Raw genomic sequence first — 25,363 nt, 5'->3', positions numbered from 1 at the left:
ACTCATCGGGTTTATTTAGGGTCAGTGTTAGATTTCTTACAATTCTGTTTCTCAGCTTTTGAAATGAATTTGCAGCATTTGTCTCAGTAGCAGAGTAAATAAAACCCGTTTTTCTCCATTTTTCAGGATCTAGAATAGGATCTGAGGAGGCCCTCTACCTGTACACTAGTGGGCCTGACCTCACCTCAATCATGCCCTGCAAATACGGCAAGCCCAGTGGGACGATCTCCAAGTTTGTCACTCTGGAAGGCCTGAAGTGTGAGCATGTACGAGAGCTTCTCATGAAGAACCAGGATGTGGACACAACAGCTCTGGTTGTAAGTCTTTGTTTTAGGGAAGCACCAACTTATCATCCAAATCACAACATAAAAGCATTCACTTATTAAACATTCAATAGACAAAGAAGTGTTTTTTTGTCATTGCTGTTTCAAGAATTTTTTGAAAGTTAAAATACAGATTGACAATGCTGTTAAACCCTCCACTTATACTTAGTGTTTTAAGTGTTCTGTAAGCATAGCAAATCCCCCCTATGTCTCATTTATTGTTTCATTTCACGGTGTATGAGTAATGTGCTGGTCCAATTAGCTGTCATTAATGATACTGCATGGAAGGAAGTAATTTTTCCCCAATGGAAAAAGCTATTACAGTTAAGCTGGAGCTATTTCAGTGAGACTGAAAATAGTTTTTCTCCCATTAAATGCTAATGGCTTTGTTGATAATAACTCTGCTGATTAAAAAAAGAAATGAAGGGGGTAAGACAAGAAGAACTAATGATTTCCACTCCACATCTTCATAATTTCTGTAATGCTCTGCCCAAGTTTAGCACAGCTAAATCCATGCTAGAAATTGTAGCTCCAGGCTATCTGGCCTCCTTGCTTGGGTCTAATTGAATTTCAACAAAAAAGATTTAATACAGAAAATTCTAAAACTCTAAATAACTAAAAGTTACTGAATGAAAGTTGTAGCTGAAATGATAATTGTGTTTCTGTGTAGGAGAGCTTGGCAGTTGTGTATGCTCCCAGCAGTCCTAGAGTCTACACCATCTATGAGCCGGTAATCAGGATGAAGGGTCAGACCAAGATGGTGGTGACACAGCGGCCGTTCAGCTCCAAGGAAGTGCAGAGTGTTTCCCTGGAACCGAATTCTCTCCGAGCTCTGCTCCCCACTGAAACCCACGGCCTGCAGAGCGTCTTGCACAAGATAGGAGGAACAGGAAATTTTGTCTTCCTCTTCGCACAGGTAGTTGGTCCATATTTCGATATTTTCATTGGAGCTAAAGCTCTGGCTAGGTCCCTTTTAGTGTAACATTTCTGAAATACTGTTTGTTTAAATAGATGTTTTCCAGAGAGGGAAAGGGTTTTCTTCTTTAAAAGGTAATTTCTGTTAATTTTACAAATTCAGTAAAAGGAAAACATATATCATAACGTCACATATTGAACACATCAGGGTTGTCCCCAACTAAGAATTTACACAGTCGAATCTGATTCCTCAAGAGTTGCCTATTGTAGACTAAGAGTTAAATTCTTTTTCTCTCACTTTGATCCGCACTATGCAAAAAAGCTAAACACACAATTGAAACACACAATTGAACAGTTTGTCTTCTTGACGTGGCATAAGGACTTACTGTGTAATAGGATGTGTTTCATCCAGCGCTGTTTGTTGTGTGTCGAGGGTGAGTGTGTAGATGTGTGTTTGTATGTAGGTGTGGCACTATCCACAGTACTGAAAGAGTGGTGAGAGGGGATAGACTTGACAGACAGAACACGTCATTTGTTTGGTTCATGCTTGCTTTCAGTGGTTGTAAAAAGAAATTTTGAGTCTAAAACGTATTCATTTTACAATGAATCTGATCCAATCTGACACACCGGTAGATACCAATCAATTTTATGTTAAATCAGAATTTTAACAAATAGACCTAATGGAATGATCCTTTGTTTCATAACCATATTTTCCCCCAACTGCCACGGGTCGATCGTGAGATTTGGTCACTCCTATATCGCATTATCATCTTGCATTAACTTCTGCTTCCCAGCTGGTCTTCTGTTACTGCAGGGTGCATTTCAGCACCTTTTTTAAGATAACAAACAAAAGATGAAGGGATTTAATTTTCAGTTCATAAACAATCATAGAATGGATGTCATAGAACTACATTGGTCAATCAATAGAAACTGAATAGCCAACTATTTTGATAATCAAATAAACATTCAGGTCATTTCTCAAGCAAAAATGCCAAATGTTATTTTTCCGTAACATTCCTATTTTGACATTCCAGTCTCTCAAATCTGAGAATTTGCTGCCTCTGCTTGTCTTAACATTTGAGTAAATTTAAATCTTTTTGTGAAGTGTCAGTAAGGGGGTGACCTTGAGTGCCAGGAAATGGGGATTGGCAATTCTCACTTTTTAGAGGTCAAACAATTAATCAATTAATCAAGATGATAACTGGCATATTAGCATATTTTCCCCACTGTGGGACTAATAAAGGATTATCTTATCTTATCTTATATTAATCAGTTGTGAAAATAATCCTTTTTTGCAGCCCTACAGTTTAAAAAGCCTTTATTATGAAGTCAGTTCACTGCATCATACATGCATTAGTGAGGGTGCTTTGTATAATGCTAGAGGAAATTCAAATTCATTTCTAATCCCAAAAGATAATTGATAAAGCTGTTTTATTTTTATGAATGATTCAATGATTAACTCATGTTTGAACTCTGTAATTAGCTGTTACTCATCTGATTCTGAGAATGTTACCTAATTGATTATGTCTGTAACGGGTGACCGGCCTGTGTTGGTTGAGGAGAGTCATTGTAACTGTTTGCCAGTTGGAATTGTAGTTTAAATGTCACTTTCACGGACAAAGTTTGATATTAGGCTCATGTGTGCTTTTGTGAGAACACAATAACTGTAGCAGGAACAGTGTGAAATAGCGTTTTAAAACTCAAATTTCAGGCCCTCGCTGTTCACATTCATACATCTTTTTGTTCCTCTGTCCCTCGCCTCTGGGTCTGCGGTGTCCAGACGGTGGAGCTGAGTGACTGTGAGAAGACCCAGGCTCTGGCCCTCCGGGTGCTGCTGTCTTTGTCCAAGTTTAACCAACACCGCATCCACGAAATGGACTGTTACCATGGTTACTCTATGATCCACCAGGTCCTCATCAAGTCCAAATGCATCGTTGGATATCATATGCTGAAAGTGAGTCACACTGTGAACTCTTTGCCGTCTTCTGTAGCCGCCACCTCTGCTGATCTGCGCAGTAAAACGTATTCATTTTACAATGAATCTGATCCAATCTGACACACCGGTGCCTCTCAGAGCCGGTGTTGGTGACCCTGCTGTTACTTGACCCTCTGGCTGTGTCTGTAATTGAGCTGTGCGATGGCTGTGTGCTGAAATGGATTCTGTCTGACTTGATGAAACATTAAGGTCCTGCAGAGTCACACAGCACCTTTGATTGCCTTTGTCACTTTAGGCTTCCAAATACTGTATTGTATAGCACAGAAATGCACTGATTAGTAATATTAAACACTCATAATCATTCCTATATCAAAAGGAACATGCTGTGTTACACTCATTGGATTTGTTTTTCACTTTTACTTTTCTATTTATGCTGCAAAAAAGGCGGCCAACTTCTGTCTTACGTTGGTCTACCACAGACCCAAAGGAGTGTTAGATTTATAACCACTGCAGTAAAGCTGGTCACAAATGATAGACTCTGATCAATACAGACACGGCTGCTCAGTGAGTAAATGGCAGTGGATTTGACAGAGTGATAAGCACTCCAAAAAATTTCATGGAGAATTTATTGACTCTCCTCCTGTCTGGGATTCTGCACTGTAAGGTTGTTTCTGGAGAGATAGTGATTATCAATATGTTGAGGTGTGTGTCTGATGAGAGTGAACAGCACTCTGTTATAAAAACACTGTAGAAGAACTGATGTGGTATGATGTGCCATATTTTGTCCCTTTAGACTTTACTGGATGGATGTTGCAGTGAACCCATCCTCATCCTGGGGGACGATGGGCAGTTCCGTTTGGACGCAGAGTCCATCGCTGTGGTTCAGGATATCAAGCTTCTCTCAGACGTCCTGTTGGACTGGAAGATCTGGGCCAAAGCTGAGGTAAACCTATACATCACAGGGTCAGTCATGGTTTCAGGGTTCCCCCTGGTCACGGTAAACCTGGAAAAGTCATAGAATTTCACAGTTGCATTTTCAAGGCCTGGAAAAGTCACAGAATTAGTAAAAATCATTAAAAGTTTTGGAAAGTCATGGATTTTTTTTTTGTGTACAATGAAGTTAATTATCTTCCATAGTAGTCTTGAAAGCCAGCGCCAATCTGACACAAGTGCTTGGAAAGCTATTGTTTAATAAAGGGCAATGTATTGTTCATGACTATAGCTTGAAGTATGTAAGTTGAATATGAACATAACCAACTATTAGAGACTTTTAAAAGGTTGCTGTTAAATTTCATATAGTAATTAACATTCATTTTAAAGAGTACTGTACATTTATGTGATGTTACACATTGTGATTGTCCCAGATATTTTATTCTTGCAAATTCAAGAATAAGATTTGAAATTTTGCCCATGAAAATATGATGAAACCCTGTGTTTCATTAATAACAGAAGAAATAACACGTCTAAAAAAATTAAACAAAAATGAAAGAATGTACGAACAGTAAACATGCACAAAGATTAACAGTCGTATTTCTAACTAGGTCATTAGAATGATTGCAATTTAAGACAACAAATAAGTTGCTAGGAGACATTTTCTTTTCTTTTTTTAGTCAAATATGAAGTAAAACTACAGCCAGGATAAAGAGTAGAAATACAGCTCTAGATGAGTTAAATTTTCAAATAATTTTTCTCATTAGATTTAAAGGTGCAGCAGCACAGAAAAGTAAGAAAAGAGAAAACTATTAATGTGGAATGGCTTTACTGAATTTGCACATTTCTAGTTTCCCAAGGTCTTTTCATTTATTAACATCCATTCCTGATGAGGTGAAGAAACCTTAAAGCATCATCATCTAATGGTGTGCTGGTGATAAATTCTTTCACCTTAGGAGCAGCACTCAGCATTTATGATTCAATCTTTTACCATGTTTCCAAAAAAATATCCAGGATTTAAAGGTGATAAATTGGTTTAAACAAATTTTCACCTCGATTTTCTGACAAACCCAAAAGTTTTGGAAAGAAAGTACTAACTGACTGCAAATCATGCAGAAATAAACAGATAAAATTAAGAAGTGAAAATTACTTACTAATTACTAGTACTTTATGTTTTGCATTCTGTGCAGCAGTATTTTTCTTTGCTGAGGAGTGATGGCACCCTCTAATCCACCATTAGATGAAGAACCAGATAATGTTTCTGCCTATTCATTGTCATTCACTGTGTTGTTTCTGTCAGTGTGGAGTGTGGGAAACACTGCTGGCTGCCTTAGAGATCCTCATCAGGGTGCACCACCCTCATCAGGTCTTCAACATCCGTCAGTTCCTCAAGGCTGAGGTCGTGCATCGCTTCTTGCTCACCTGCCAGGTGTTACAGGTAAGTCGCAGCCATAAAGCAGCTCTAAGAAATATCTCTTTTGACACTGTCACTGACTTGCATGATGTTTGTCTGAAGGAGCATCGGGACGAGCATCTGACTGCCATCCCACAGGATGTCTGTCTGTCATTCGTCAAAATCATCCAGGAGGTACTCGGGTCTCCTCCGGACATGGACCTGCTTAAACTGATCTACAACTTCCTGCTGGCTGTTCACCCACCTACCAACACTTACGTCTGCCACACTCCATCCAGCTTCTACTTCTCACTGCACATAGGTGAGGAAGAAGTGCAGTCTAAAGCAGCACCACAGTATCAGTGCCATTAATTCAATGCACTGAGTTCTTTTGATGTCTCTGATTTTACAGATGGGAAGCTGTACCAGGAGAAGGTGCAGTCCATTATGTACCTGAGACACTCTAACAGTGGAGGAAAGTCTGCCAGCAGCTTTGTGATGTCGCTCTCCCCAACTGTCTTCACTGATGCTGCGCATGAAGGTACAGCTGTTTCAACTATATTACATCAATCACAAAGGGACAGTTCACTCCGACATAAAAAAAATCCCCTTAATTGCTGAGTGCTATTTATCAGTTTAGATTGGTGTGGGTTGCAGAGTGTTGGAGATATCGGCCATAGAGATGTCTGACTTCTCGCTAGTATAATGGAACAAGATGGCACTCTGCTTGTGGTGCTCAAAGTGCCAAAAAATACATTTGACAAACTCAACAGCAATGTCTCTTTTCAGAAATCATAACCTGGTTACTCAAGATAATCCACAGACCTTGTTGTGAGCAGTTTCATGTAGGAACTATTTTCTTTCTACCAAACTACACCTTTGACTGTACCCTGGCATCTACTCACTGTGTTTGTGACAGTGGGGAATGTAAACATTAATGGCGTCCGTGGCTGGGCTGTGATGTTAGCTAGCGTAGTGGTGCTAAGTGAGCTGGCAGTAGAAGCCCACTTTCTTCTGTGTGGTGATGCAATAAACAGCTGTATTTTAGTAGCGAGAAAGTAGTGCCTACATAAAACTGTTCAAAATAAGATCTGTGGATGATCTTGAGTAACAAGGTTATGATTTTTGAAAAAAGACATTGCTGTTGAGTTTTTCAAATACACTTTTTGGCTTTTTGAGCACCACAAGCCAAATGCCATCTAGTTCCATTATACTTAAGAGAAGGCAGACATCTCCACGGCTGATATACTCACACTCGGCAGCCCACACCAAAACAATCCATACTAATAAATAGCACTATAGGTAAGAGGAAATATGTATTTCTGATTTTTGGCTTAACTGTCCCTTTAAAGCACTCAAAAGCATCCAACACAGTTAGGAGGATGATTAAATACAAACAGTTCAGTTTGTTGCTTGTTTTGACATTATAAATGGGCAGCAGTGCTTTCATGAGTGTATTTCTGTCCAACAAGGAAAATGTGTTTAACATGTTTAGAGCTGCATCAGCCCTGTTTACTCACTGTGATTAATTATAGTCACCAGAGTTTTATTTTAAAGTACCACTAATGTAAACACCATTACTTATAGGAAAAGCTCATGCATGGACATTAGGTCATTATGTGTTTGTGAAACTCCCTCTAATCTTCCTGTTCTTTGCTTTAAAAAAGATTTAATCTAACTGCTGCTCTTAACAGTATGTCTTACAAAGCCATCCTCTTATATATCTTTGTAACTACACCATTTCACCTCTTTTATCTGAGCTTTATAGTTCTACTCAGTTTTACAATTATGAGCCTCTTTTGTCATCTTAGCCTTGCTTTTTGAGATTTATTCTTTTTATTTCTTGTAAAGAACTTTACTGTATAAACTGCTTTATGAATAAAGTAAACCTTACATGCAACAGTACGTTGTGAGACATTCAGCAACAGACATTTCCTGCATTGATCCACAATTTCTGACCGCACTTAAATGTACAAATTTGTCAATGAATATCCGCGATTTTGCTCTGCCACATCATGTTATTCATCACATCCACAAGTCCATCAATTTTACTATTTGCCCTACAAGTGTCAGTGCAGCTTCTGTGTCTGCATACAAATAGGCCCTTTGCAGCCTGTAAATGCTGAATCATTTTTGTCCTGTTTTCTAGGCCATCTCCACGGTCCGTCCCCTGAACACGGAGGTGATGATCATTCGTTACGCCCACCCAGTCTGGCACCATCTCCGTACTCCTCCCCTCTACTGACACCTCGACTCGGACACGGTATCTCAAATGAGGCAGGTGAAGGTGACGGGATCTCCCTCACCACACAGCAGGCTCTTGGCAGCACAGAGACACTCAAGAAGGGCGGAGGGGACGAGCAGCTCCTGAGCAGCTGTGAATCAGCCAAGACAATCTGTGAGTCCAAGGACATAGGTGAGGGAGGAGCTCTGCGCACTCCTTCTATCAGTGTGGAGGAGGAGCGGGACGAGGCGGCAGAGGTAGACAGCCTGGCAGAGGGCAGCGTTGGGGTGGCTGAGTCTGAGGACAGGTTTGACTGGGCCAGTGACGAGGCGCCACGCCGCCCTGACAGCCTGAAAGGCATCCAGTCTTTCCAGAGGAGCCACAGCAATCTGGCCAGTCTTGGCCTGGCCTTCCCAGCTCCAAATGGCTCGTTGGCAATCGGCCGCTGGCCCAGTACAGCTGACCGAGGCTCCATGCCCGAAGACTGGGAGAGCTACACTTACTCTCCTGGCTACGAGAGGGCGCACAGCAAGACTGAGTCCAATGACAGGTATGCTACTGTAGTAAACTTTAACAAGACATGTTTGTTTGAATGTGCTGTATCTAAAGAAAATTCTTACGGGAGGTTCTAACTGAATGAGCAATATCATTACTAATCTTAATTAAGTCAGCCCACACTAAACCATGGCGGGTCTGTAAATGACTTTGTGTACTGTGAGCACTAACAGTCTCTTTCAACATTTTATCTAATTGCATGTCTGTGTGAGTTTTGTTCTGCTACATAACTCCAAAAAAGATAAATACCTCGTCCACTCTGCTTGATAAAGAAGAGCTGTGAAGGGATTTGCATAATCTAAATACAGCATTTGGTTATGGTAATAATCCTGAGCCAACGTTGAAAGTGATTCGCACAGCGGTGACAGTTTCAGTTTATTTCTACCTGCCATCGAGCTGGTGACTTAAACTGATAGGAAATTAAAAAACGATTTATTCCTTGTAATCCTGTTTTCTCACCAAAGTCACCTTTGTCTTTTTATTAGACTCAGTTTGATCTGTTGCCGTCTGACATTTAGATATCTAATTTGATTTGCTGATGAATTTCAAGCTGTTCAGAAAACTTTCAAGAAAAGAAAACAATATCCTCATGGCAGGTGTTTGTTTTCTTGTCTCTTGCTTTGACTGCTTTGGCAGTATTAATGAAACTAGGTACATTCATTAATGTCTCCTACCTGATGAGTACAACAGGCTGTTGTGGGTTCATTGACAATTAGCTTTTCATCTGACTGATGCAAGTTTTATAACTGGGGTGCAAAACAGCTTTCTCAGTTCTAGTAGTGCTGATTATGGCTCTTTTTACATAGTTGGACTCACAATAAGCAGTTTTACTTGTCATTTTGAGCACTGATAGAGGAAATTAAGTTAGCTCTTCCTGCACAGTGATTCAGAACTAAAGTCTAGGCGGTGTTTGTCAGGTCCAGCACTGAGGACTGTCTGGTGCTGATCTGCTGTGGACTCTATGATCTTCTGCGGGGCATCCTGCTGCTGTTGCCTGACCTCATGCTTGAGGAGGTGATGGACAAACTCATCCAGCCAGAAGCCCTCATTGTCCTGGTCAACCACTCGTCACCTCTCATCCAGCAAGGAGTCATGAAGGTTGGTTAAGTATCTTCTTTGATTAGTCTCAAACACTGTGAAGCAGGTTGATCTGCAATATATGGAGGCTCCGAGGGGCAAGTGAGATCTATGATGATCCATTTTCGGTGTCCAATTGATATTGTTATATTTGTATTGTTTTTTTTATATTGTTTTCTCTCCTGTTTTTAGGACTTAGGAAAAAGGTTTTGCCAGGATGCTATTTTAAAGTTCCATTTTTCCATCTATTAAATGAATAAGGGGGACAGTTTTGCCAGATAAAACAACAAAGTTTTGCCATGTTCATTTTTCTTAGTTACTTGTTTTTTCACAGCTGGAAAAAAGTTTTGGTGTGTGATTTTTTTCTTTCAGGATTATTTTCCTTGTAATATGAATTTCAAATTTCAGAGTGTATCCCTAGCACCTGCTCTAAACAGGACTAAAAGCTGTAATGTTTTCTTCTGGGTGAATTTTGATGTCTTCATGCACTCTAAACATAAGGTTCAGAAATTATGAGTTAGCAAGTAATGTTACATTACTGTTATGTCTGTCTTATGACTAAAAGTGTATTTTAATCTGTTCTAGTTTGCTGTTAGCGTTAGCTATATTGACATTAACTGTTAGACAATACGGTAATGTCATGTAACATGCTAAAACCCAGTAAATATACTTTGTTTTCACAGACTGAAAAAAAGAAACTAGGGGAATCATCACAGTAAAAACTTTTTACCTAGCAAAACTTTTTCCACCTTTTAAAAATGGAAAAAAAGGAGAGGATCTTAGGAAAATTATCCTGGCAACACTTTTTCCACCTGTCTTTAAGTCACAAACACAGGAAAGAAAACAAGTTGAGAATTAGAAAATTGATCACCAGATTTTTTTCTCACTCGCCTGTCAGGGCTTCCATAGATTTAGCACCAGATGTCAAGTTTTACTGCACTTATGATGCCAGTAGACAATGTGGTATTTCCCAGTGACAAATGTTTTTGCTCATTACCATTCTCAAAAGTCACATTTACACATTTGTTTTTTATCTTAGAGAAGCCTTAAAGGTGCTGGTAGCCAGGGTTTTATTTGGACAGAACCAGGCTAGCTGTTTCCCTTTGTGTTCAGCCTTTATGCTAATCAGTCTTCTCATTGAATTCTTACCATGAAAGCAAGTATCTATTAAACATTTGATTCCCTGTGCCTCAAGATCTTAGTAAAAAAAATATTATACTCTAAAAATGGTACCAGCATGTTAGGAAAACATCACAATATATTGTCAGCGTTAAAACTAATCTTTCTGAGGTTACTTCATATTATTCTCTCTTCTAGCTGCTGGATGCATATTTCAGCAGAGCCCTCAAGGAGCAGAAGGAGAAATTTCTGAAGAATCACGGCTTCTCGCTGCTCGCCAACCAGCTGTACATCCACCAGGGCAGCCAGGGGCTCCTTGAATGCTTCCTGGAGATGCTGTTTGGACGGCCGGTGGGCCTGGAGGAAGAGTGAGTTCAGGGGAAATAAACCTATCGAGCCATAACATCTAGTGCACCATAGTATGCATAGGATTGTCTGCTGTATAAGTAAAAGTGTTTGATGCATACATTTTTGTGCACGTTGTAATATTTTTCTCTGCTGTATTGCTTCACAGTCTGGACCTGGAGGAAATGGAAAATATCTCACCCTTCAGAAAGCGCTGTATCATCCCAGTGTTGGGTCTTATTGAGAACTCCCTGTATGAGAACTCCTTGGTGCACAACATCCTGTGTATGCTGCTGCAGCTCCTCAACGCCTGCCCCAAGCTGGCAGACATCCTGTTAGACCATGGGCTGCTCTACGTGCTCTTTAACACCCTCTCCACCCTCAATGGCATGGAGAACGGGTAGGGCTGCCAGAACAGAGGATGATTCATTCAAACACCTCCATGGGTTTTGTCTTGGACCTTTGAGCCATGAATTGAATCATTAATCCTTTCTTACTGTTCATTGGTCTATACGAGACTCTTTCTGTGCTTCATATTTTCCTGCTTTTCTTGTCGTCCCTCTGCAGTATTCCCCTGAATGACTACAAGCTCCTGGTGTGTGACATCCAGCAGCTGTTAGTGGCTGTGACTATCCACTCCTGCAGTTCTTCAGGGTCCCAGTACTTTCGAATCATTGAAGACCTCATTACCTTGCTCGGTTTCATGCAGACCAGCAAGATGCGTCGCACACAGGGTGAGGGCTGGATTTCTAAAATTCAATACACATGCAAAATACATCAGTGTTGTCATCTGCTATGCTCTGCAGTTCTGAATGATATCAAGCTGCCAAGCTTGGCAGCAGAAAGAAACTGGGCTGTCGCTTCATTATCTATAACTGCAGAGTGGAAACTCATTTGAGAGAAAACATAATTTGAGAAATATCTTACATCTCCATCTTCCCACTAAGTAGTTTCCTCTCATTCTTCCTTAAATTTGCTCTCTGAACGTATCTCTCCCATCTCTTTCCCATTAGCGTTGATTTCTTAGTCATTTTTTGATGTGATAAAATCATTGTGTAATCACAAAAACATTACAAGGCATTATGGCCCTGTACATGGCACCCTTTAATTTTGCTTGTTTGTCATTTCAGTAATAGTGACTGTATTACTGCCTTCATTAGGCTAAATTAATGAATGCCAACAGTTCATAAAGAGCTGCGTGTTTGGACAGTTTGTTCACTAGCATAATCGACTAACCAAACTGCAGTGTTAGGCTACCTATTCTGTTATGTTTGTGGGCAAGTTTTATTGTTCACCCAAGAATAAAAATAATAGAAAATAAGCAGATTAATATACAGCATATTTGGCTGTTGTCATATTAGGGAACCTGAAAAATTTTAAAATATTACCATGACTGTTTACCCAATGTCACTGCAAAGCTGTACAGAGACAAAAATGCCAAGAATGGCCTAATATAATTACTAATGATGATAATAATAATAATAATAATAATAATAATAATATATAAGTTGAAGGTAAAACAAACAAACAAACAAAAAGCCAATAAAAACAAACTGCTCTGTTAATTGCCAATCCACGATACACATCACACTGATACAGTAAACAGAATATTAAAGGAATGCTTCACCCACAAAATCATAATTTGTGTATCAGCTACTCACCCCATGTTGTGTTGAGCTCATAAAGAAAACCACCTCCGAGATGAGCGAAGAAATGAAAAATTAATAAAAATTCTTAATAAATTGTAGCACATGGGTTTCGCAGTTAAAAACAGCTAAACAACATCAAAACATACCATTTACCTCAGAGGGTTTTACAGTATAATCCAAGTCACACTTATCCAGTCGTGTGCTCAGTACTTCCCACGAGCACGCATTTCTGCGAAAACATTACTATGTAAACCCCCTTTTACTTCAATTTATCAAGAATTTGCTCGGTTTTTGGATTCTTGATTTACTGTGGAGGCATGCGAGAGAAACAAGTGTTTTTTTTCTTGAACTTAAGGTTACACAGTGAGAAATTGATATACAAGTTATTATTGTGTTGACGAAGTATTTCTTTTAATTTCCCATGGCCCATTTTTAAAAAAGTTTTTCTGTTTTTTATATATTTTTTTTAATTCTGGTATCATGGTTAAATTCAAAATACATTCATATTAAAGAATGATTATTTAGTTAAACATGTGTTGTTTTTTTTATATGTCTAGAAAGGCAAGCTTTCTTTACGACTAGTACAACATGCCTTTTGAATTACATTCATATGTAAGAGAAGATTCTACGTAAAATAAAATTGGTGAAGGAAACAAGTTCTCTTAAATCACTTCTATGTGCCACAAATCACAAAGCCAAAAATTTGTTTGCTTGATTGTTGCATGAAGCTAATTGTCAGTCACTCATGAAGAGCATCAACTTGTAACGTTACCAAGTTCACTGTTTGTTATTGGTTTTTCCAGAGATGGCTGTGGCTTTGCAGTTCCGCGTCCTTCAGTCAGCGATTGAGTTCATAAAGACGACAGCCAATCAGGAACCTCAGAAGCTGAGCAGCTCCGTTAATCCTCCGAGCTCTCCACATCACGCTATCTATCAGAAACGCAAGAGCATTGCAGGTGAGTATTTCCTCTGAGAAATTTGGTGTCTAGTTCACTGATCCTGAGTGTCAAGATAGAATGGACTACCGTGTGTTTTCAGGCATTTCACGTCTCCACCCTCACCTGTCTGTTTATTGATCCTCTCCTCGTCACGATCTCAAGGTTCCATTGCCATGAAAGACTCCATTATTCCCCGCATCCCCAGACAGCACTACTGCTCCTATGGCCAGATCCCCCTCTCCCCTCCCTTCAGCTTCCTGTCCCAGGACTCCCCCCTCCCCTCCCCATCAGGAGCTCCATCCTACATGCTCCATTGTGACGCAGGTAGCTCAGACTGCGGTCCGCAGCGGAGAACATCCTCCTTGTCATGGAGCATGTCTCCCGTGTTTGCTGTGAGCTCACCTTTTCCCCTGTACTCACCTCGGAGGTTAATCTGCCCAGTACCCTCATGCGCTACTGGTGCCTTTGTGTGTGCATGTTTGAAAGCTTAATTGAATCTGTGTTAAGCATTTTAGCACAGATGGCACTTTAGCAAATCTTTCTAATCTTTGCTGTGTTCAATGATTCACAAGATATTTGCATAACCTTACTCTGAACTTGGAAAAAAAAAAACAAAAAACAAAAATGTGTGCTTATACTTACAAATATCATCATGTGTGCCTAATTTTTGTTTTCACAACTGAGCACATACCAATATTGTGCTTGTAGGCCGGCGCCGCTTCTCTCTGGCCCAGACTGACTCTCTCCTCATGCGGATGCGCTCCGTGGCCAGCGATGAGCTCCACCAGATGATGCAGAGGAGGATGAGCCAGGAAAACCCCATTCGTGCCAGTGAGACTGAGTTCGTCCAACGGCTTCAGAGGCTTGTGGTTCTTGCTGTCAACAGACTCATTTACCATGGTAAACAAATTGTCCTGCTTATCTATTCCAGCCATCCTCTCCTTCACTTTACATGAGCATAATCCGAGCCGTCTAATTCTGGTTCTGTATGAATGTCTCTCTCATTTCAGATGTGAGTCAGGACTTATTTGACCTGCTGAATATTCCCGACTCTCCAGACCAGCAGCTTTTCACACCAGAACCAGGTGATCAACTGCAGGACGACAGTGGCTCCACCTCCGTCCCACACTCTCCCATTCCCTTCACCCTGCCGCCCGCCAGCAAGAAGAGCTTTCAGAAAGACATCCTCAAACTTATGATGGACGGGATCAAAATCAGCCTGGTATGTCGACACAGAGAACCCTTTTCAAATAAATAAGCTCTGGGTCCTGAACCAGTTCTCTTCAGCATGCTTTGAACCTTGGTGCTGTCTGACGAACCAGCATGTGCTTAGACCAGTTTTGAGCAGAAGCACTATCATCAAATATGCCTCAGAGGGTATTGCAAAATGCACATTCAGAGTAAACATTAGTAGCAAGACGGCGGATCACATTGTTTACCAGCTTTTGATCTGTTATTACACATATTTGTTTTTATGCCTCGGCGTCGGTGATAGCCGTAGTTGGAGGCATTATGTTTTCAGTTTGCTTGCCTGTCCATCCCATTCCTGTTAACACAATATCTCAAGAATGCCTTGAGCGATTTTTTTCAAATTTTGCACAAACGTCCACTTGGACTCAAGGATGAAATTATTAGATTTTGGTAGTCAAAGGTCAAGGTCTTTGTGACTTTGCATTTGTCTCATTCTTGTGAACGTAATATCTAACAAACACCTTGAGGGAATTTCTTCAGATTTGGCACAACCGTTCACTTGGACTCAATTATTAACTAATTAGAAATTGGTGGTCAAAGGTCAAGGTCACTGTGACTTCATAAAACATATATTTTGCCATAAAATGGATGCAAACTTGCAACAAGTGCAACATGACTGATGAATGCAAGCATGCAACTGCCCAATAGTTATTCTAGTTTTCAAAAAAAATTGCACAGAAGGAGCAACTATACATGAATCAAAGACATAGAATATTTAAGTGCTGTAACCAATAAAATATGACACACCCACTGATGTCATCACAATTCGCACTTCAGGTCAAGGAAAACCTGCCATCTTTTCTGGTTCAAAACCATTTCATTTTTTGGTCGAAATGTTCCTAACGGTTCCAAATTAGGTTTCAGAACTGGAGCAGAACCTGTTCCATGTTGGTTGAAAAAGAGTATGAGCACGCTTTTTTAGCTGTTAAAAGCCACTTGCTATATTATGAGACCTTGCATTGATGGTTTTGATCTCACAGGGCAGCACGGGTCGAGGTGGAGCCCCGCATCAGCAGTGGCGAAGAATCCTGTGGTCGTGTCGAGATACATTTAGGGTCCAAATCGGCCGCCTGCTGGTGCACACACTCAGTCCTGCGCATCCTCTGTGTGACAGGAAGGAGTCGCTGGAGTTTGTGTTTGATCCTAGACATTTGGATATCCTCAAAGAGAGTCTCAGCCCAGGTCTAGAGGTGAGTGTGGAGCAAATGCACCATTTTTCGCTTACACATCAACTTAGCTTTTGTTCTCTGCCAAGTGTTGGACCCTTAAATGATATATCTCTGGCCATTTTTACCTACCCAGTGCAGAAATTGTGTTTGTTTCAGGGGAAAGTGTGAGTGAGTGTTCAGTGTATTAGCTTTGCTTGTCATTTCCACTCCTACAGACAAGTTTTTCCAAGAGCTGTCAGGCATTGGCTCTAAAATAACTCTGATAGATGTTTTCATGCTGTTCAGCAGCCCCCTTGCATCGCCATGGGAGCCTTCTTTCACTCCTCCTCTCAGGCTTTACCGAGGGTCAACTAGCCGGAAAAGGCTTGTTTCCTGTCCATCAATGTATGTGACTTGCTGCAGACACAAATGAAAATTGAATCTGTGCTTTGTTTCATCTCTCTCTCTCTCTCTGTGTCTCTCTGTGTCTCTGTCTCTCTCTCTCTCTGTCACTCAGCATGGACCGAAGCTGTCACTGTACCTGTATGAGATGCTGCACGATCACAAGGACAGCCTCACCAAAGACGAGCAGAACGCCGTGGGTGTATTTATGACTTCACTCAAGCTTTGTGGCCATCGCTGCATCCCACCCAACACTCCGCACAAACAAGACTTGCTCAAGGCCATAAAAGAGGTAAGTCCTGGAAAGACGAACAGTTGTTAAAGCAAAGAATAAGCTCTGATCCATTTTACGCAACTGAGTGTTGTAAGAAAGTAGTATGAAATATAAACTTTTGTGCAGGTGGAAAATTTTGGTTGTCCATGCAGCCGGTCAGATTTCTTTATAGCCAGAAAATAAAGCTAATGAACTTGTTTACTTGCAATGTTATTTACACAGGAAAAATTCAAGTATGAAACGGAAGAAAAAACAAGCAAAGGGGCGTGGGAAAAGAAAATGGCCAACACTCAGAGGAAGTAAGTAGGGGCTTTTTTTTGGTCCTGAGACCAAAGCACAGTCCTCAGCACAGGAAAATATTGTTAAGAATCATGTCTTAATTCCACTTTTCCGTTCACTCTGTTCTTTCTCATTCCTCTGCAGTCTTATCCAGAGGCTGGATGGAAAGTCCAAGGACATTTCAAAGATTGCAGCAGATGTCACTCAGAATGTGTCTCTGCGACAAGGCATGGAGAGAAAGAAAGTCATCCAGCACATCAGGGGACTCTATAAGACTGACCTCAGCGCCAGCCGACACTGGCAGGAGCTGGTGCAACAACTCACGCATGACCGGTAGGCATCGACATTTATCTTTCACGGGGGGCTTACACAATATTGGCACAAAGTGCAATAATAAAATCGTCACTGTAATGATGATTGTTATTCTGGTGATGATTATTTTTGTCGTCTTTACTTTATGGCCATTGTCTTGATAATAAACTATAGAGAAAATGACATTTTAATGAGAAGCAATTATGTTGCAGTTTGTGTTTGAATAACTAGATTTGAATAAGATAACAGATGATCTCAGACGTACAGGGCACCGGAATACAGGGGAAACATTTTGTAGAACAGTTATATCAGGTTAACTCTTTGATGTGTTGGCTGTATATCCTCAGAGGCAGGGCTGTAGCCAGGATATAACACAAGGCCAAAGAGCCATCCACACCAAAAATGAGAACTATAACATTAACTATGAATATGTTATTCTAAAAATTGTTGTGGACGGAGCCCACACCACAACTATGGCGATGACAGTGGTGAACGATAAAAAAAATGACATCCAATCAAAATCCATTTGAATTTAAAGAGCGTCATGTTCAACATGATAGATTTCATTTTGAAGGGACTCATCATTGATGTTCAAACAGAATACAGAAAGAAAATAGCAATGAAACGATCTATAGAGACAGTGTTAAAAAGCAGAACATCTGGGATGCAATCGGGCTCACCCGTGTCCTTATGGTTTTCGTTTAGTTTCTCTGTGCAATGTAAAGCAGTTACAAATTATCAGTATCCATTTCCCCTAAGCTGATGACACAGCTGGAGCGCCAGCTTGTGCTTTGCGCCACTTTTTACAGAATGTTTGTCGTTCATCAAATCAGTGTGGATGCTCACATCGCTATCTTCATAGTCATCTTTATAGTTATTGCTCTCAATGTGGATGGTCCTTAGAGTCTGCAGCCATGCTAGCAGCTCTGTCAAGCTATACTAATGCACAGTTTATAGCTAAATGCTAACATCAATATGCTTAAGTATTCACAAATGACAATATGAGCATGCTGATGATCAGATACAATGTTAATGTTCACCATCTTAGTTTAGCATGTTCTCTTCTAGCATTTGCTAATTAGCACTATTTTTTTGACCTGCTGGTGGCACTAGATGAAAAGTTGTGGGATTAATGAAGTTATTATTATTGATTCTATAGAGGATATGAATATCTGCAGAATATCTACAGAAACATTTTTGGCCTTATTTTTATGAAACTTGGTGGAAAGGTGAGGCGGGGACTCGGGAAGAACCCATTAAATCCAATCCGAAGCAGTTAGGAATCGCAGGGCGGATACATTAATTATTTTTCACTTATATTAACATTGGCAGATAGGGCATGTGGCCTTGGCTGAGCTCTGTGCCTCAGATGCTCAAATGCCCTTCTAGGTTTAATGTATCTCAGACCTAAAACAGGTGAATTTAACAGTTCCTCCCTCATTCTGAAAATATTTGCACCAGGCTTAAAAAACTCACAATGTGAAATTTATGTGAAATTAAAGAATTTAAACTCCATGGCCTTGGTGTCCCCAGTGCTAGCTACAACTCCTTAATAATATTACTTCAGTATTGATATGAGTAGACGAAGTGTTTGAGAAGGCTGTACCGGTCTGTTTCAGAGCGGTTTGGTACGACCCGACGTCCTACCCAACGTCCTGGCAGCTGGACCCCACTGAAGGGCCGAACAGGGAGCGACGGCGGCTACAGAGATGCTACCTCACTATTCCTAACAAATACCTGCTCAAAGACAGACGCAAGTCTGAAGGTGAAGAAACTGTATTTATAGCAGTATGACAAAACCCTGTCTGATACCCGTGTGTTTGTCTTCTTTACTGTTTTTAATCTGACCTCCATGTCTTGTCTAGACACAGTAAAGCCACCGTTGTCCTTCCTGTTTGAGGATAAGACACACTCCTCCTTCTCCTCCACTGTCAAAGACAAAGCCACCAGCGAACCCATCAGGTATAATTCGCTCCCCCTCTGTCACTCTGCCTGCCTGTAAGTCATTAGTAAACATCATATTCCTCTCAAGAAGACAGAAGGATCTGGAGAAGGCACATAAATGTCACATCAACTTGTGCTGCGCCGTGCTTTATTCAGATGGTGTATTTCTCGTGTGAGAAATGTTTCTTTGTCCTTAGGTTCACCAGACGGTGCATCAGCGTCGCCCCCTCCAGAGAGACAGCAGGGGAGCTACTTCTGGGTAAGACACTGACCATCTCTCACAGCTGCTCCGTGCATAATATAGTCAGCGGTCACAAGGCACAACAAGTAATGTGCTCTCTCTGAAGCACAAGAGAATATTGCTCTCCCCTCACACACAAGTGTTTGTCAGTTATTCAGTGGGGGGAGCTCGTGTTTGTCTTGCTCTTAGTACACTGAATCTCACTCACCCTGTGTTGTCTCACAGGAAAGTCTGGGATGTACTTTGTGGAGGACAATGCTGCTGATGCTCATGACAGCCAGGTAAAGCCAGAGGACAGTTCAGGATTATTCTCTACCAGAGGGCCATGTGAGTCCACCTGGAGACTCAACACCAGATGTGTTTATGTGTTTGGACAGAGTCTTCATGGGGAGACTGAAGCACCGTCTTTCTCCTGGACATACGAGGAGATCAAGGAGGTGCACAAGCGCTGGTGGCAGCTGAGAGACAACGCTGTGGAGATATTCCTCACCAACGGCAGGACCCTGCTGTTAGCCTTTGACAACACCAAGGTGAATCAAAAACACAGGTCATTTAAAAACAAAATGAACAAAGCCAAGTTCTGACTGAAAGCTGGCTATACAGGAAACAGATAAGTACTGACGTTGCTTATGAATGACATACAGTAAACGTGTCAGTGTGTATTCACTTAAGCAGTTTTATTTCATTTTTACCAAAAATTGAGTGTGCTTATTATAAGAGATGTACCGATTTATTAAAAGAAGAACCACATTGGCCGATATTTGCCTTATTGTCTGTCATAGACGTGCAAAAATGACGACATCAACTACCGGAGGTAACATTGAGTTACATAATAATGTGTTCAAAATCTATTAAATAAAAATGAGTATTAGGTGAAAGTAAATGATAACAATTTCATGGTGTGTTCAGTGTAATGTAAAAAAATAGAGTTTTTTGATGAGAAACTTGAATAAATACAGTTGTTTTAAGAATAAACTGTATTTGTTTATGTTTTCAAGTTTAAAATAGATATTAGATAGGTAGTTATATTGTAAAAATAGATTAAATCAAATTATACAAAAAAAAAAAAAAAATTGCAATTGGCCAAATTATTTTACACATCCGCAGCAATGTCGGCTCAGAATTTCACACTATCCATGCATATATGCTTATGATCCATAACTAGACTTTCCAGCAGCTCAATAAGAAAGATTTGCTCCATGTTTCATTTGAATATAAAAATGTAGCCACAGAGGATGGACTGTGATAAAAATGACAAGATGAGAGAGTGTACTGATGCTCAGAGAAAAAGATGCATGAATAGACAAAATGCTACTTGAAAAAAAAATATTGGCAGTGCGAGTTAATTGTGGAATTGCCTTTTATCCCTCAGACCTGCCGAGCTCTGGAGTATTTTGTGCCAGGAATCAATCACAATGATTAGATACAGTACCATCACACTGATCAAGCAGAAAAGAAACAGTATTATTTAAGACTGCTTTCAGTGAAATGCTGAAAGAGTGTTTGATGTGGTTGGACAACCGACTTTAGGGCAAGTCTGGGGTTAACAGCAGGTATTTTTCAATGCAAAGAAATCAAGTGTTACACAGAAGAACTCAGCACACAGAAGCCAAACAGATCATCTGTTGTCTGCAGACTCACAAAAACCTTCTTCTACAGGCATAAAGATTTTTCCCTGTTTATTTATTTCAAGTTTAGACTGATATGTTTTGCTCTTTTTGTTTAGTGTCTTAACTACTTTTGAATGAATTGTCATTAACTTTTGAACTCACACTCATGTTCACCTCTATATGAATTTTTGTATCTTTGGTGATGATTTGTCAACTAACAACATCATCATGTCAAAATTTTTGTTTTTTCCAATACGTTGGCTTATAACCAAATACCTGCAAAAATAATATTTCCATCAGCCTCAGATGGATCTTGTGTTTTGTGTTAATTACATGTAAAAATGTTGGCAGGCTAACATGCTAAACTAAGATGATATAAACATTTGTGACATTACAACTTTAACATCAGCATGGCAGCATGCTGACCGAAACATTTAGCTCCGAGCCCTGCTGGCCCTAAGTACAACATCACAGAGCTGCATTTTATGCATTAATTGGTACTTGGACCAATGACAGGAAACAAAAGTGTCCCTAGCAAGACAAGAACCTGGGACATTGGGGATTATGGTTGGCTAGCCACAACTGAATTTATATATCTACATATATACATACATACATATATATATATATATATATATATATATATATATATATATATATATATATATATATATATAGATAGATAGATAGATAGATAGATAGATAGATAGATAGATAGATAGATAGATAGATAGATAGATAGATAGATATAATTTATTGATAATTGAATCTTTCATAGCAGCATATAATATATTTTCAGTTTTTCATTGATCATCTTTTAAAATTAAAAATAAAAATAAATTTCAAGAGTAACTAAGTATTGATATTAATTAGTTATTTCATGTGGATCAGTAGTTTCGAACAATTTCAGCTCAAGCTCAATTTCTCAGTGGTAAAGGAAACAAAGTTCCACAATCGATTTTATTTGTCAGATTGGATCATTCAGATTTTGTTTCCGAGTTAGTACTTTTTCCACTTCAATTTCAACATCAGAGATGGAAAACATCTCATGTGTCTGTGTTTTTGCCTTTAGTTCCGTGACGATGTCTACCACAACATCCTGACCTCTGATCTGCCCAACCTGCTGGAGCATGGAAACATCACAGCGCTCACTCAGCTGTGGGGCTCGGGTCAGATCTCCAACTTCGAGTACCTCACACATCTCAACAAGCACGCAGGGCGCTCCTTCAACGACCTCATGCAGTACCCAGTGTTCCCCTTCATCCTGCGAGATTACACCAGTGAGACGCTCGACCTGCAGGACGCAAACATCTACAGGTCAGTGCTGGAAGGCAGCTCTGTTGATACGTTTGGAAAGACGTTTGTGTTATTTTGTTTGAAAGTCTTAAAAAAAACTGTACTTGCACTCAGATATTCACACTAAACTCCTCTTGTTTATGCGAGAGCCTTCCACACCATAATTTTAACTCACAATGCAATGTTTATTGACTTGATTGTTGTATTTTCAATTTATTTGATAAACTGGATGACAAAAAAGGTTTCTCTGAAGCCAAGACTCATGACACAGGATTCATTCTTATTCTGACTGATTTGTCACAGCTGAACATTGTGGCTCATTACCGCTTGATTTAATTTTGTTTTAATACAGAAATTTAATCAAACCCATTGCCGTCCAATCAAAAGAGAAAGAGGATCGCTACGTGGATAATTACAGGGTGAGGCCTGTTTTCTATTATAGCATTTGTTTCCTGAGGTTGTTGGATGTTTGGGTAATAACACGTGTTTGTTGTGCAGTACCTTGAGGAGGAGTATAAGAAGGGCATCCGTGAGGACGACCCCATGCCTCCTGTGCAGCCTTATCACTACGGCTCACATTACTCCAACAGCGGCACTGTGCTGCACTTCCTCGTCCGAATGCCTCCTTTCACCAAGATGTTCCTCGCATACCAGGGTAAGTCATTAACTTTTTTACTGAAACTTAAGGAAGAAAATCTGAAAGAAAATCCGGAGTCTCCAGCTGTGTTGTCTTTTACAGTTTCTCCAGTTTCCACATGTCCTGTAAATATTACCTGACTGACAGTCCTTTAACAGCGGATAATTCTCAAACATCTTCAAAAAGCTTTTAGCAGCACCGAGTGCAGCCTGTCTGCATTACATTGACAGCTCCGTCTTGTTTGATGCTGAGGCTTTTAGTACTGAAATGTTGAAACATACCGTTCTCAGATCTGACTGAGCAGCATGTTGCCAAGTCGTGTTGCATCACATGTATCGGCCATGAAAGGTTACTTCATCTTTACACTTTTCTCTGATCAACTCCTCGCCCTTCCCCTTCTCTTTTCTCTTTTTTCCTTTCTTGTTAATTATTTTTTTCATTCATCCGTCTCGCTCCTCTGATCCTCCGAGGCATCTTTTCATGTGATCGTAAATGTATTCAGCAAGCGTGGTGTCTAAGGTCATGAATGGGGATCTTTTCAATCAGCGAGTCGAATCTATAATTAGATTGTCTTTGGCCTTAATCAGACCAGAGCTTTGATATCCCGGACCGAACGTTTCACTCCATGAACACCACGTGGCGCCTGTCCTCTTACGAGTCCATGACTGACGTGAAGGAGCTCATCCCAGAGTTTTTCTACCTCCCAGAATTCCTGGTCAACAGAGAGGGTAATTATTATTATTATAATCTGAATACATATCATTTATACGAGCATAACTTTTTCATATACTTTCATGTATTAATAAATAATTTTTTTTTTACCTCCACAGGTTTTGATTTTGGTGTTCGTCAAAATGGTGAGAGGGTGAATCATGTGAATTTGCCACCATGGGCCCGCAACGACCCACGTCTGTTCATCTTGATCCACCGGCAAGCGTTGGAGTCGGACCAGGTCTCCCAGACACTGTGCCAGTGGATCGACCTTGTGTTCGGCCTCAAGCAGAAAGGCAAAGCTGCTGTCCACGCCATCAATGTCTTCCACCCAGCTGTAAGTAGCTTCTATCGAAGCTTATTTCTGCCAGTGCAATGAAAAAAAGTCCCTAAGTTATTTCAATAATGAGTTAATATCACAAAATTAACACTTACTTATTTCAAAAAAGACTAACCTTACCCAAAATAATGACTTAGTATTTTTTCTAATTATTTTAAGATACTTAGTCATCATTTTGAGTTGCTAAGTCATTCATTTGTAATACTTGTTCATTATTTTAAGGTAATAACTCATGTTGAATTTGTGATTTATTCTTGTGAGTCACTGATTATTTTGAAACCGTCATTATTTGGGATACTGAGTCCTTGCTTTGAGACACTAACTAATCTTTTTAAGATACTAAGCCACTGTTTGAGAAACTGAGTCATTCTGAGAAAACGTCTCATTATTTTGATGTACAATTTGATGTTAGTTTCATACTATGTTGTCATTTTGAGATATTTTAAGTCGTTATTTTAAGAAAGTTTGTCATTTTTAAGATACTCAATAATTTGAGATATGAAGTCATTAATTTAAAAAAAAACGTTTGTTAGATGTTATTTTAAAATACCAGCTCATTATTTTGAGATGGTAATTTGGCTTACGTATTTTATAATACGTATCTTATAATTTCATGATAGATGTTCATGTGATAGAAATTATCAGGACAGTTGTTGCTTACGTTTGTTTTCATATTATTTTTCAGACTTATTTCGGCATGGACGTTTCGGCAGTAGAAGACCCAGTGCAGCGACGGGCCCTGGAGACAATGATTAAGACATATGGACAGACACCCCGGCAGCTCTTCAGTGCCTCTCATATCAGCAGGGCTGGCCCCAAACTCATGATGGAGGGGGAGCTGCCTGCAGCCATGGGTCTCCTGGTTCAGCTGGCCTTCAGAGAGACCAGAGAACAGGCCAAGGAAATAGTCTGCCCGGTAATCTTCTCTGTGGTGGCAATGACTATAACACCCCGCTGCGCGCTGAGGAATGACTTAATACATCGTCCATGAAATGATCCGCTGCTCACCTGGCAGTTTCTTCTTCCTCCCCCACAGAGCCCGCTGCCGTGGATCAAAGGTCTGAAGTGGGGTGAGTATGTGGGCTCTCCCTCCGCTCCAGACCCAGTGGTGTGTTTCAGCCAGCCGCACGGGGAGAGGTTCGGATCCCTGCTGGCTCTGCCGACGAGAGCCATCTGTGGGCTGTCCCGCAAGTTCTGCCTCATGATGATTTACAGCAAGGAGCAGGGTACGAAGCCCACCGGTCACTCACAACCCAGCCTTGATGTGTGGGGCGGTTTGCACAACGTCCTGCTGGCTCCATTAACTTTACGCTCTCTGCTCCGTAGGTGTTCGGAGCATGCACAGCACAGACATCCAGTGGTCTGCCATCTTGAGCTGGGGCTACGCGGACAATATATTGAGGCTGAAGAGCAAGCAGAGCGAGCCACCTATCAACTTCATTCAGTGTTCACAGCTTCACCAGGTAAACACTGCAGAGCACCTGTAAGTGAAAGGAATTACTGATCTCCCCCTG

The 25,363-nt window shown here is 40.4% G+C and overlaps 1 protein-coding gene across 9 annotated transcripts in view; it reads left to right on the top strand.

The window, feature by feature from the left end:
• Positions 1-25,363, top strand: part of lyst (lysosomal trafficking regulator) — a 73,957-nt gene that overhangs the window by 43,553 nt on the left and 5,041 nt on the right. For 8 of the 9 annotated variants that reach the window (XM_088086207.1, XM_088086206.1, XM_088086204.1 and 5 more), the window contains 32 exons: positions 127-317; positions 994-1,239; positions 3,019-3,192; positions 3,968-4,117; positions 5,405-5,542; positions 5,621-5,819; positions 5,910-6,038; positions 7,647-8,271; positions 9,194-9,374; positions 10,671-10,840; positions 10,987-11,217; positions 11,385-11,551; positions 13,270-13,422; positions 14,113-14,304; positions 14,415-14,626; positions 15,636-15,845; positions 16,321-16,497; positions 16,702-16,778; positions 16,903-17,091; positions 18,690-18,835; positions 18,936-19,032; positions 19,212-19,273; positions 19,481-19,536; positions 19,633-19,785; positions 21,938-22,182; positions 22,514-22,580; positions 22,660-22,816; positions 23,386-23,526; positions 23,629-23,846; positions 24,535-24,765; positions 24,886-25,075; positions 25,176-25,312. In XM_088086207.1, coding sequence (XP_087942333.1) covers positions 127-317; positions 994-1,239; positions 3,019-3,192; positions 3,968-4,117; positions 5,405-5,542; positions 5,621-5,819; positions 5,910-6,038; positions 7,647-8,271; positions 9,194-9,374; positions 10,671-10,840; positions 10,987-11,217; positions 11,385-11,551; positions 13,270-13,422; positions 14,113-14,304; positions 14,415-14,626; positions 15,636-15,845; positions 16,321-16,497; positions 16,702-16,778; positions 16,903-17,091; positions 18,690-18,835; positions 18,936-19,032; positions 19,212-19,273; positions 19,481-19,536; positions 19,633-19,785; positions 21,938-22,182; positions 22,514-22,580; positions 22,660-22,816; positions 23,386-23,526; positions 23,629-23,846; positions 24,535-24,765; positions 24,886-25,075; positions 25,176-25,312 — 5,711 coding nt within the window. Of the gene's footprint in view, positions 1-126; positions 318-993; positions 1,240-3,018; positions 3,193-3,967; positions 4,118-5,404; positions 5,543-5,620; positions 5,820-5,909; positions 6,039-7,646; positions 8,272-9,193; positions 9,375-10,670; positions 10,841-10,986; positions 11,218-11,384; positions 11,552-13,269; positions 13,423-13,566; positions 13,729-14,112; positions 14,305-14,414; positions 14,627-15,635; positions 15,846-16,320; positions 16,498-16,701; positions 16,779-16,902; positions 17,092-18,689; positions 18,836-18,935; positions 19,033-19,211; positions 19,274-19,480; positions 19,537-19,632; positions 19,786-21,937; positions 22,183-22,513; positions 22,581-22,659; positions 22,817-23,385; positions 23,527-23,628; positions 23,847-24,534; positions 24,766-24,885; positions 25,076-25,175; positions 25,313-25,363 lie in introns of all 9 variants that reach the window. The other variant, XM_042502736.2, reaches the window with a different exon arrangement.

This window comes from Plectropomus leopardus, chromosome 13, assembly GCF_026936395.1.
Source record: "Plectropomus leopardus strain MGB_pleo_1.0 chromosome 13, ASM2693639v1, whole genome shotgun sequence".
NCBI lineage: Eukaryota > Metazoa > Chordata > Actinopteri > Perciformes > Serranidae > Plectropomus > Plectropomus leopardus.
This window is presented reverse-complemented; position numbering and strand designations above follow the sequence as displayed.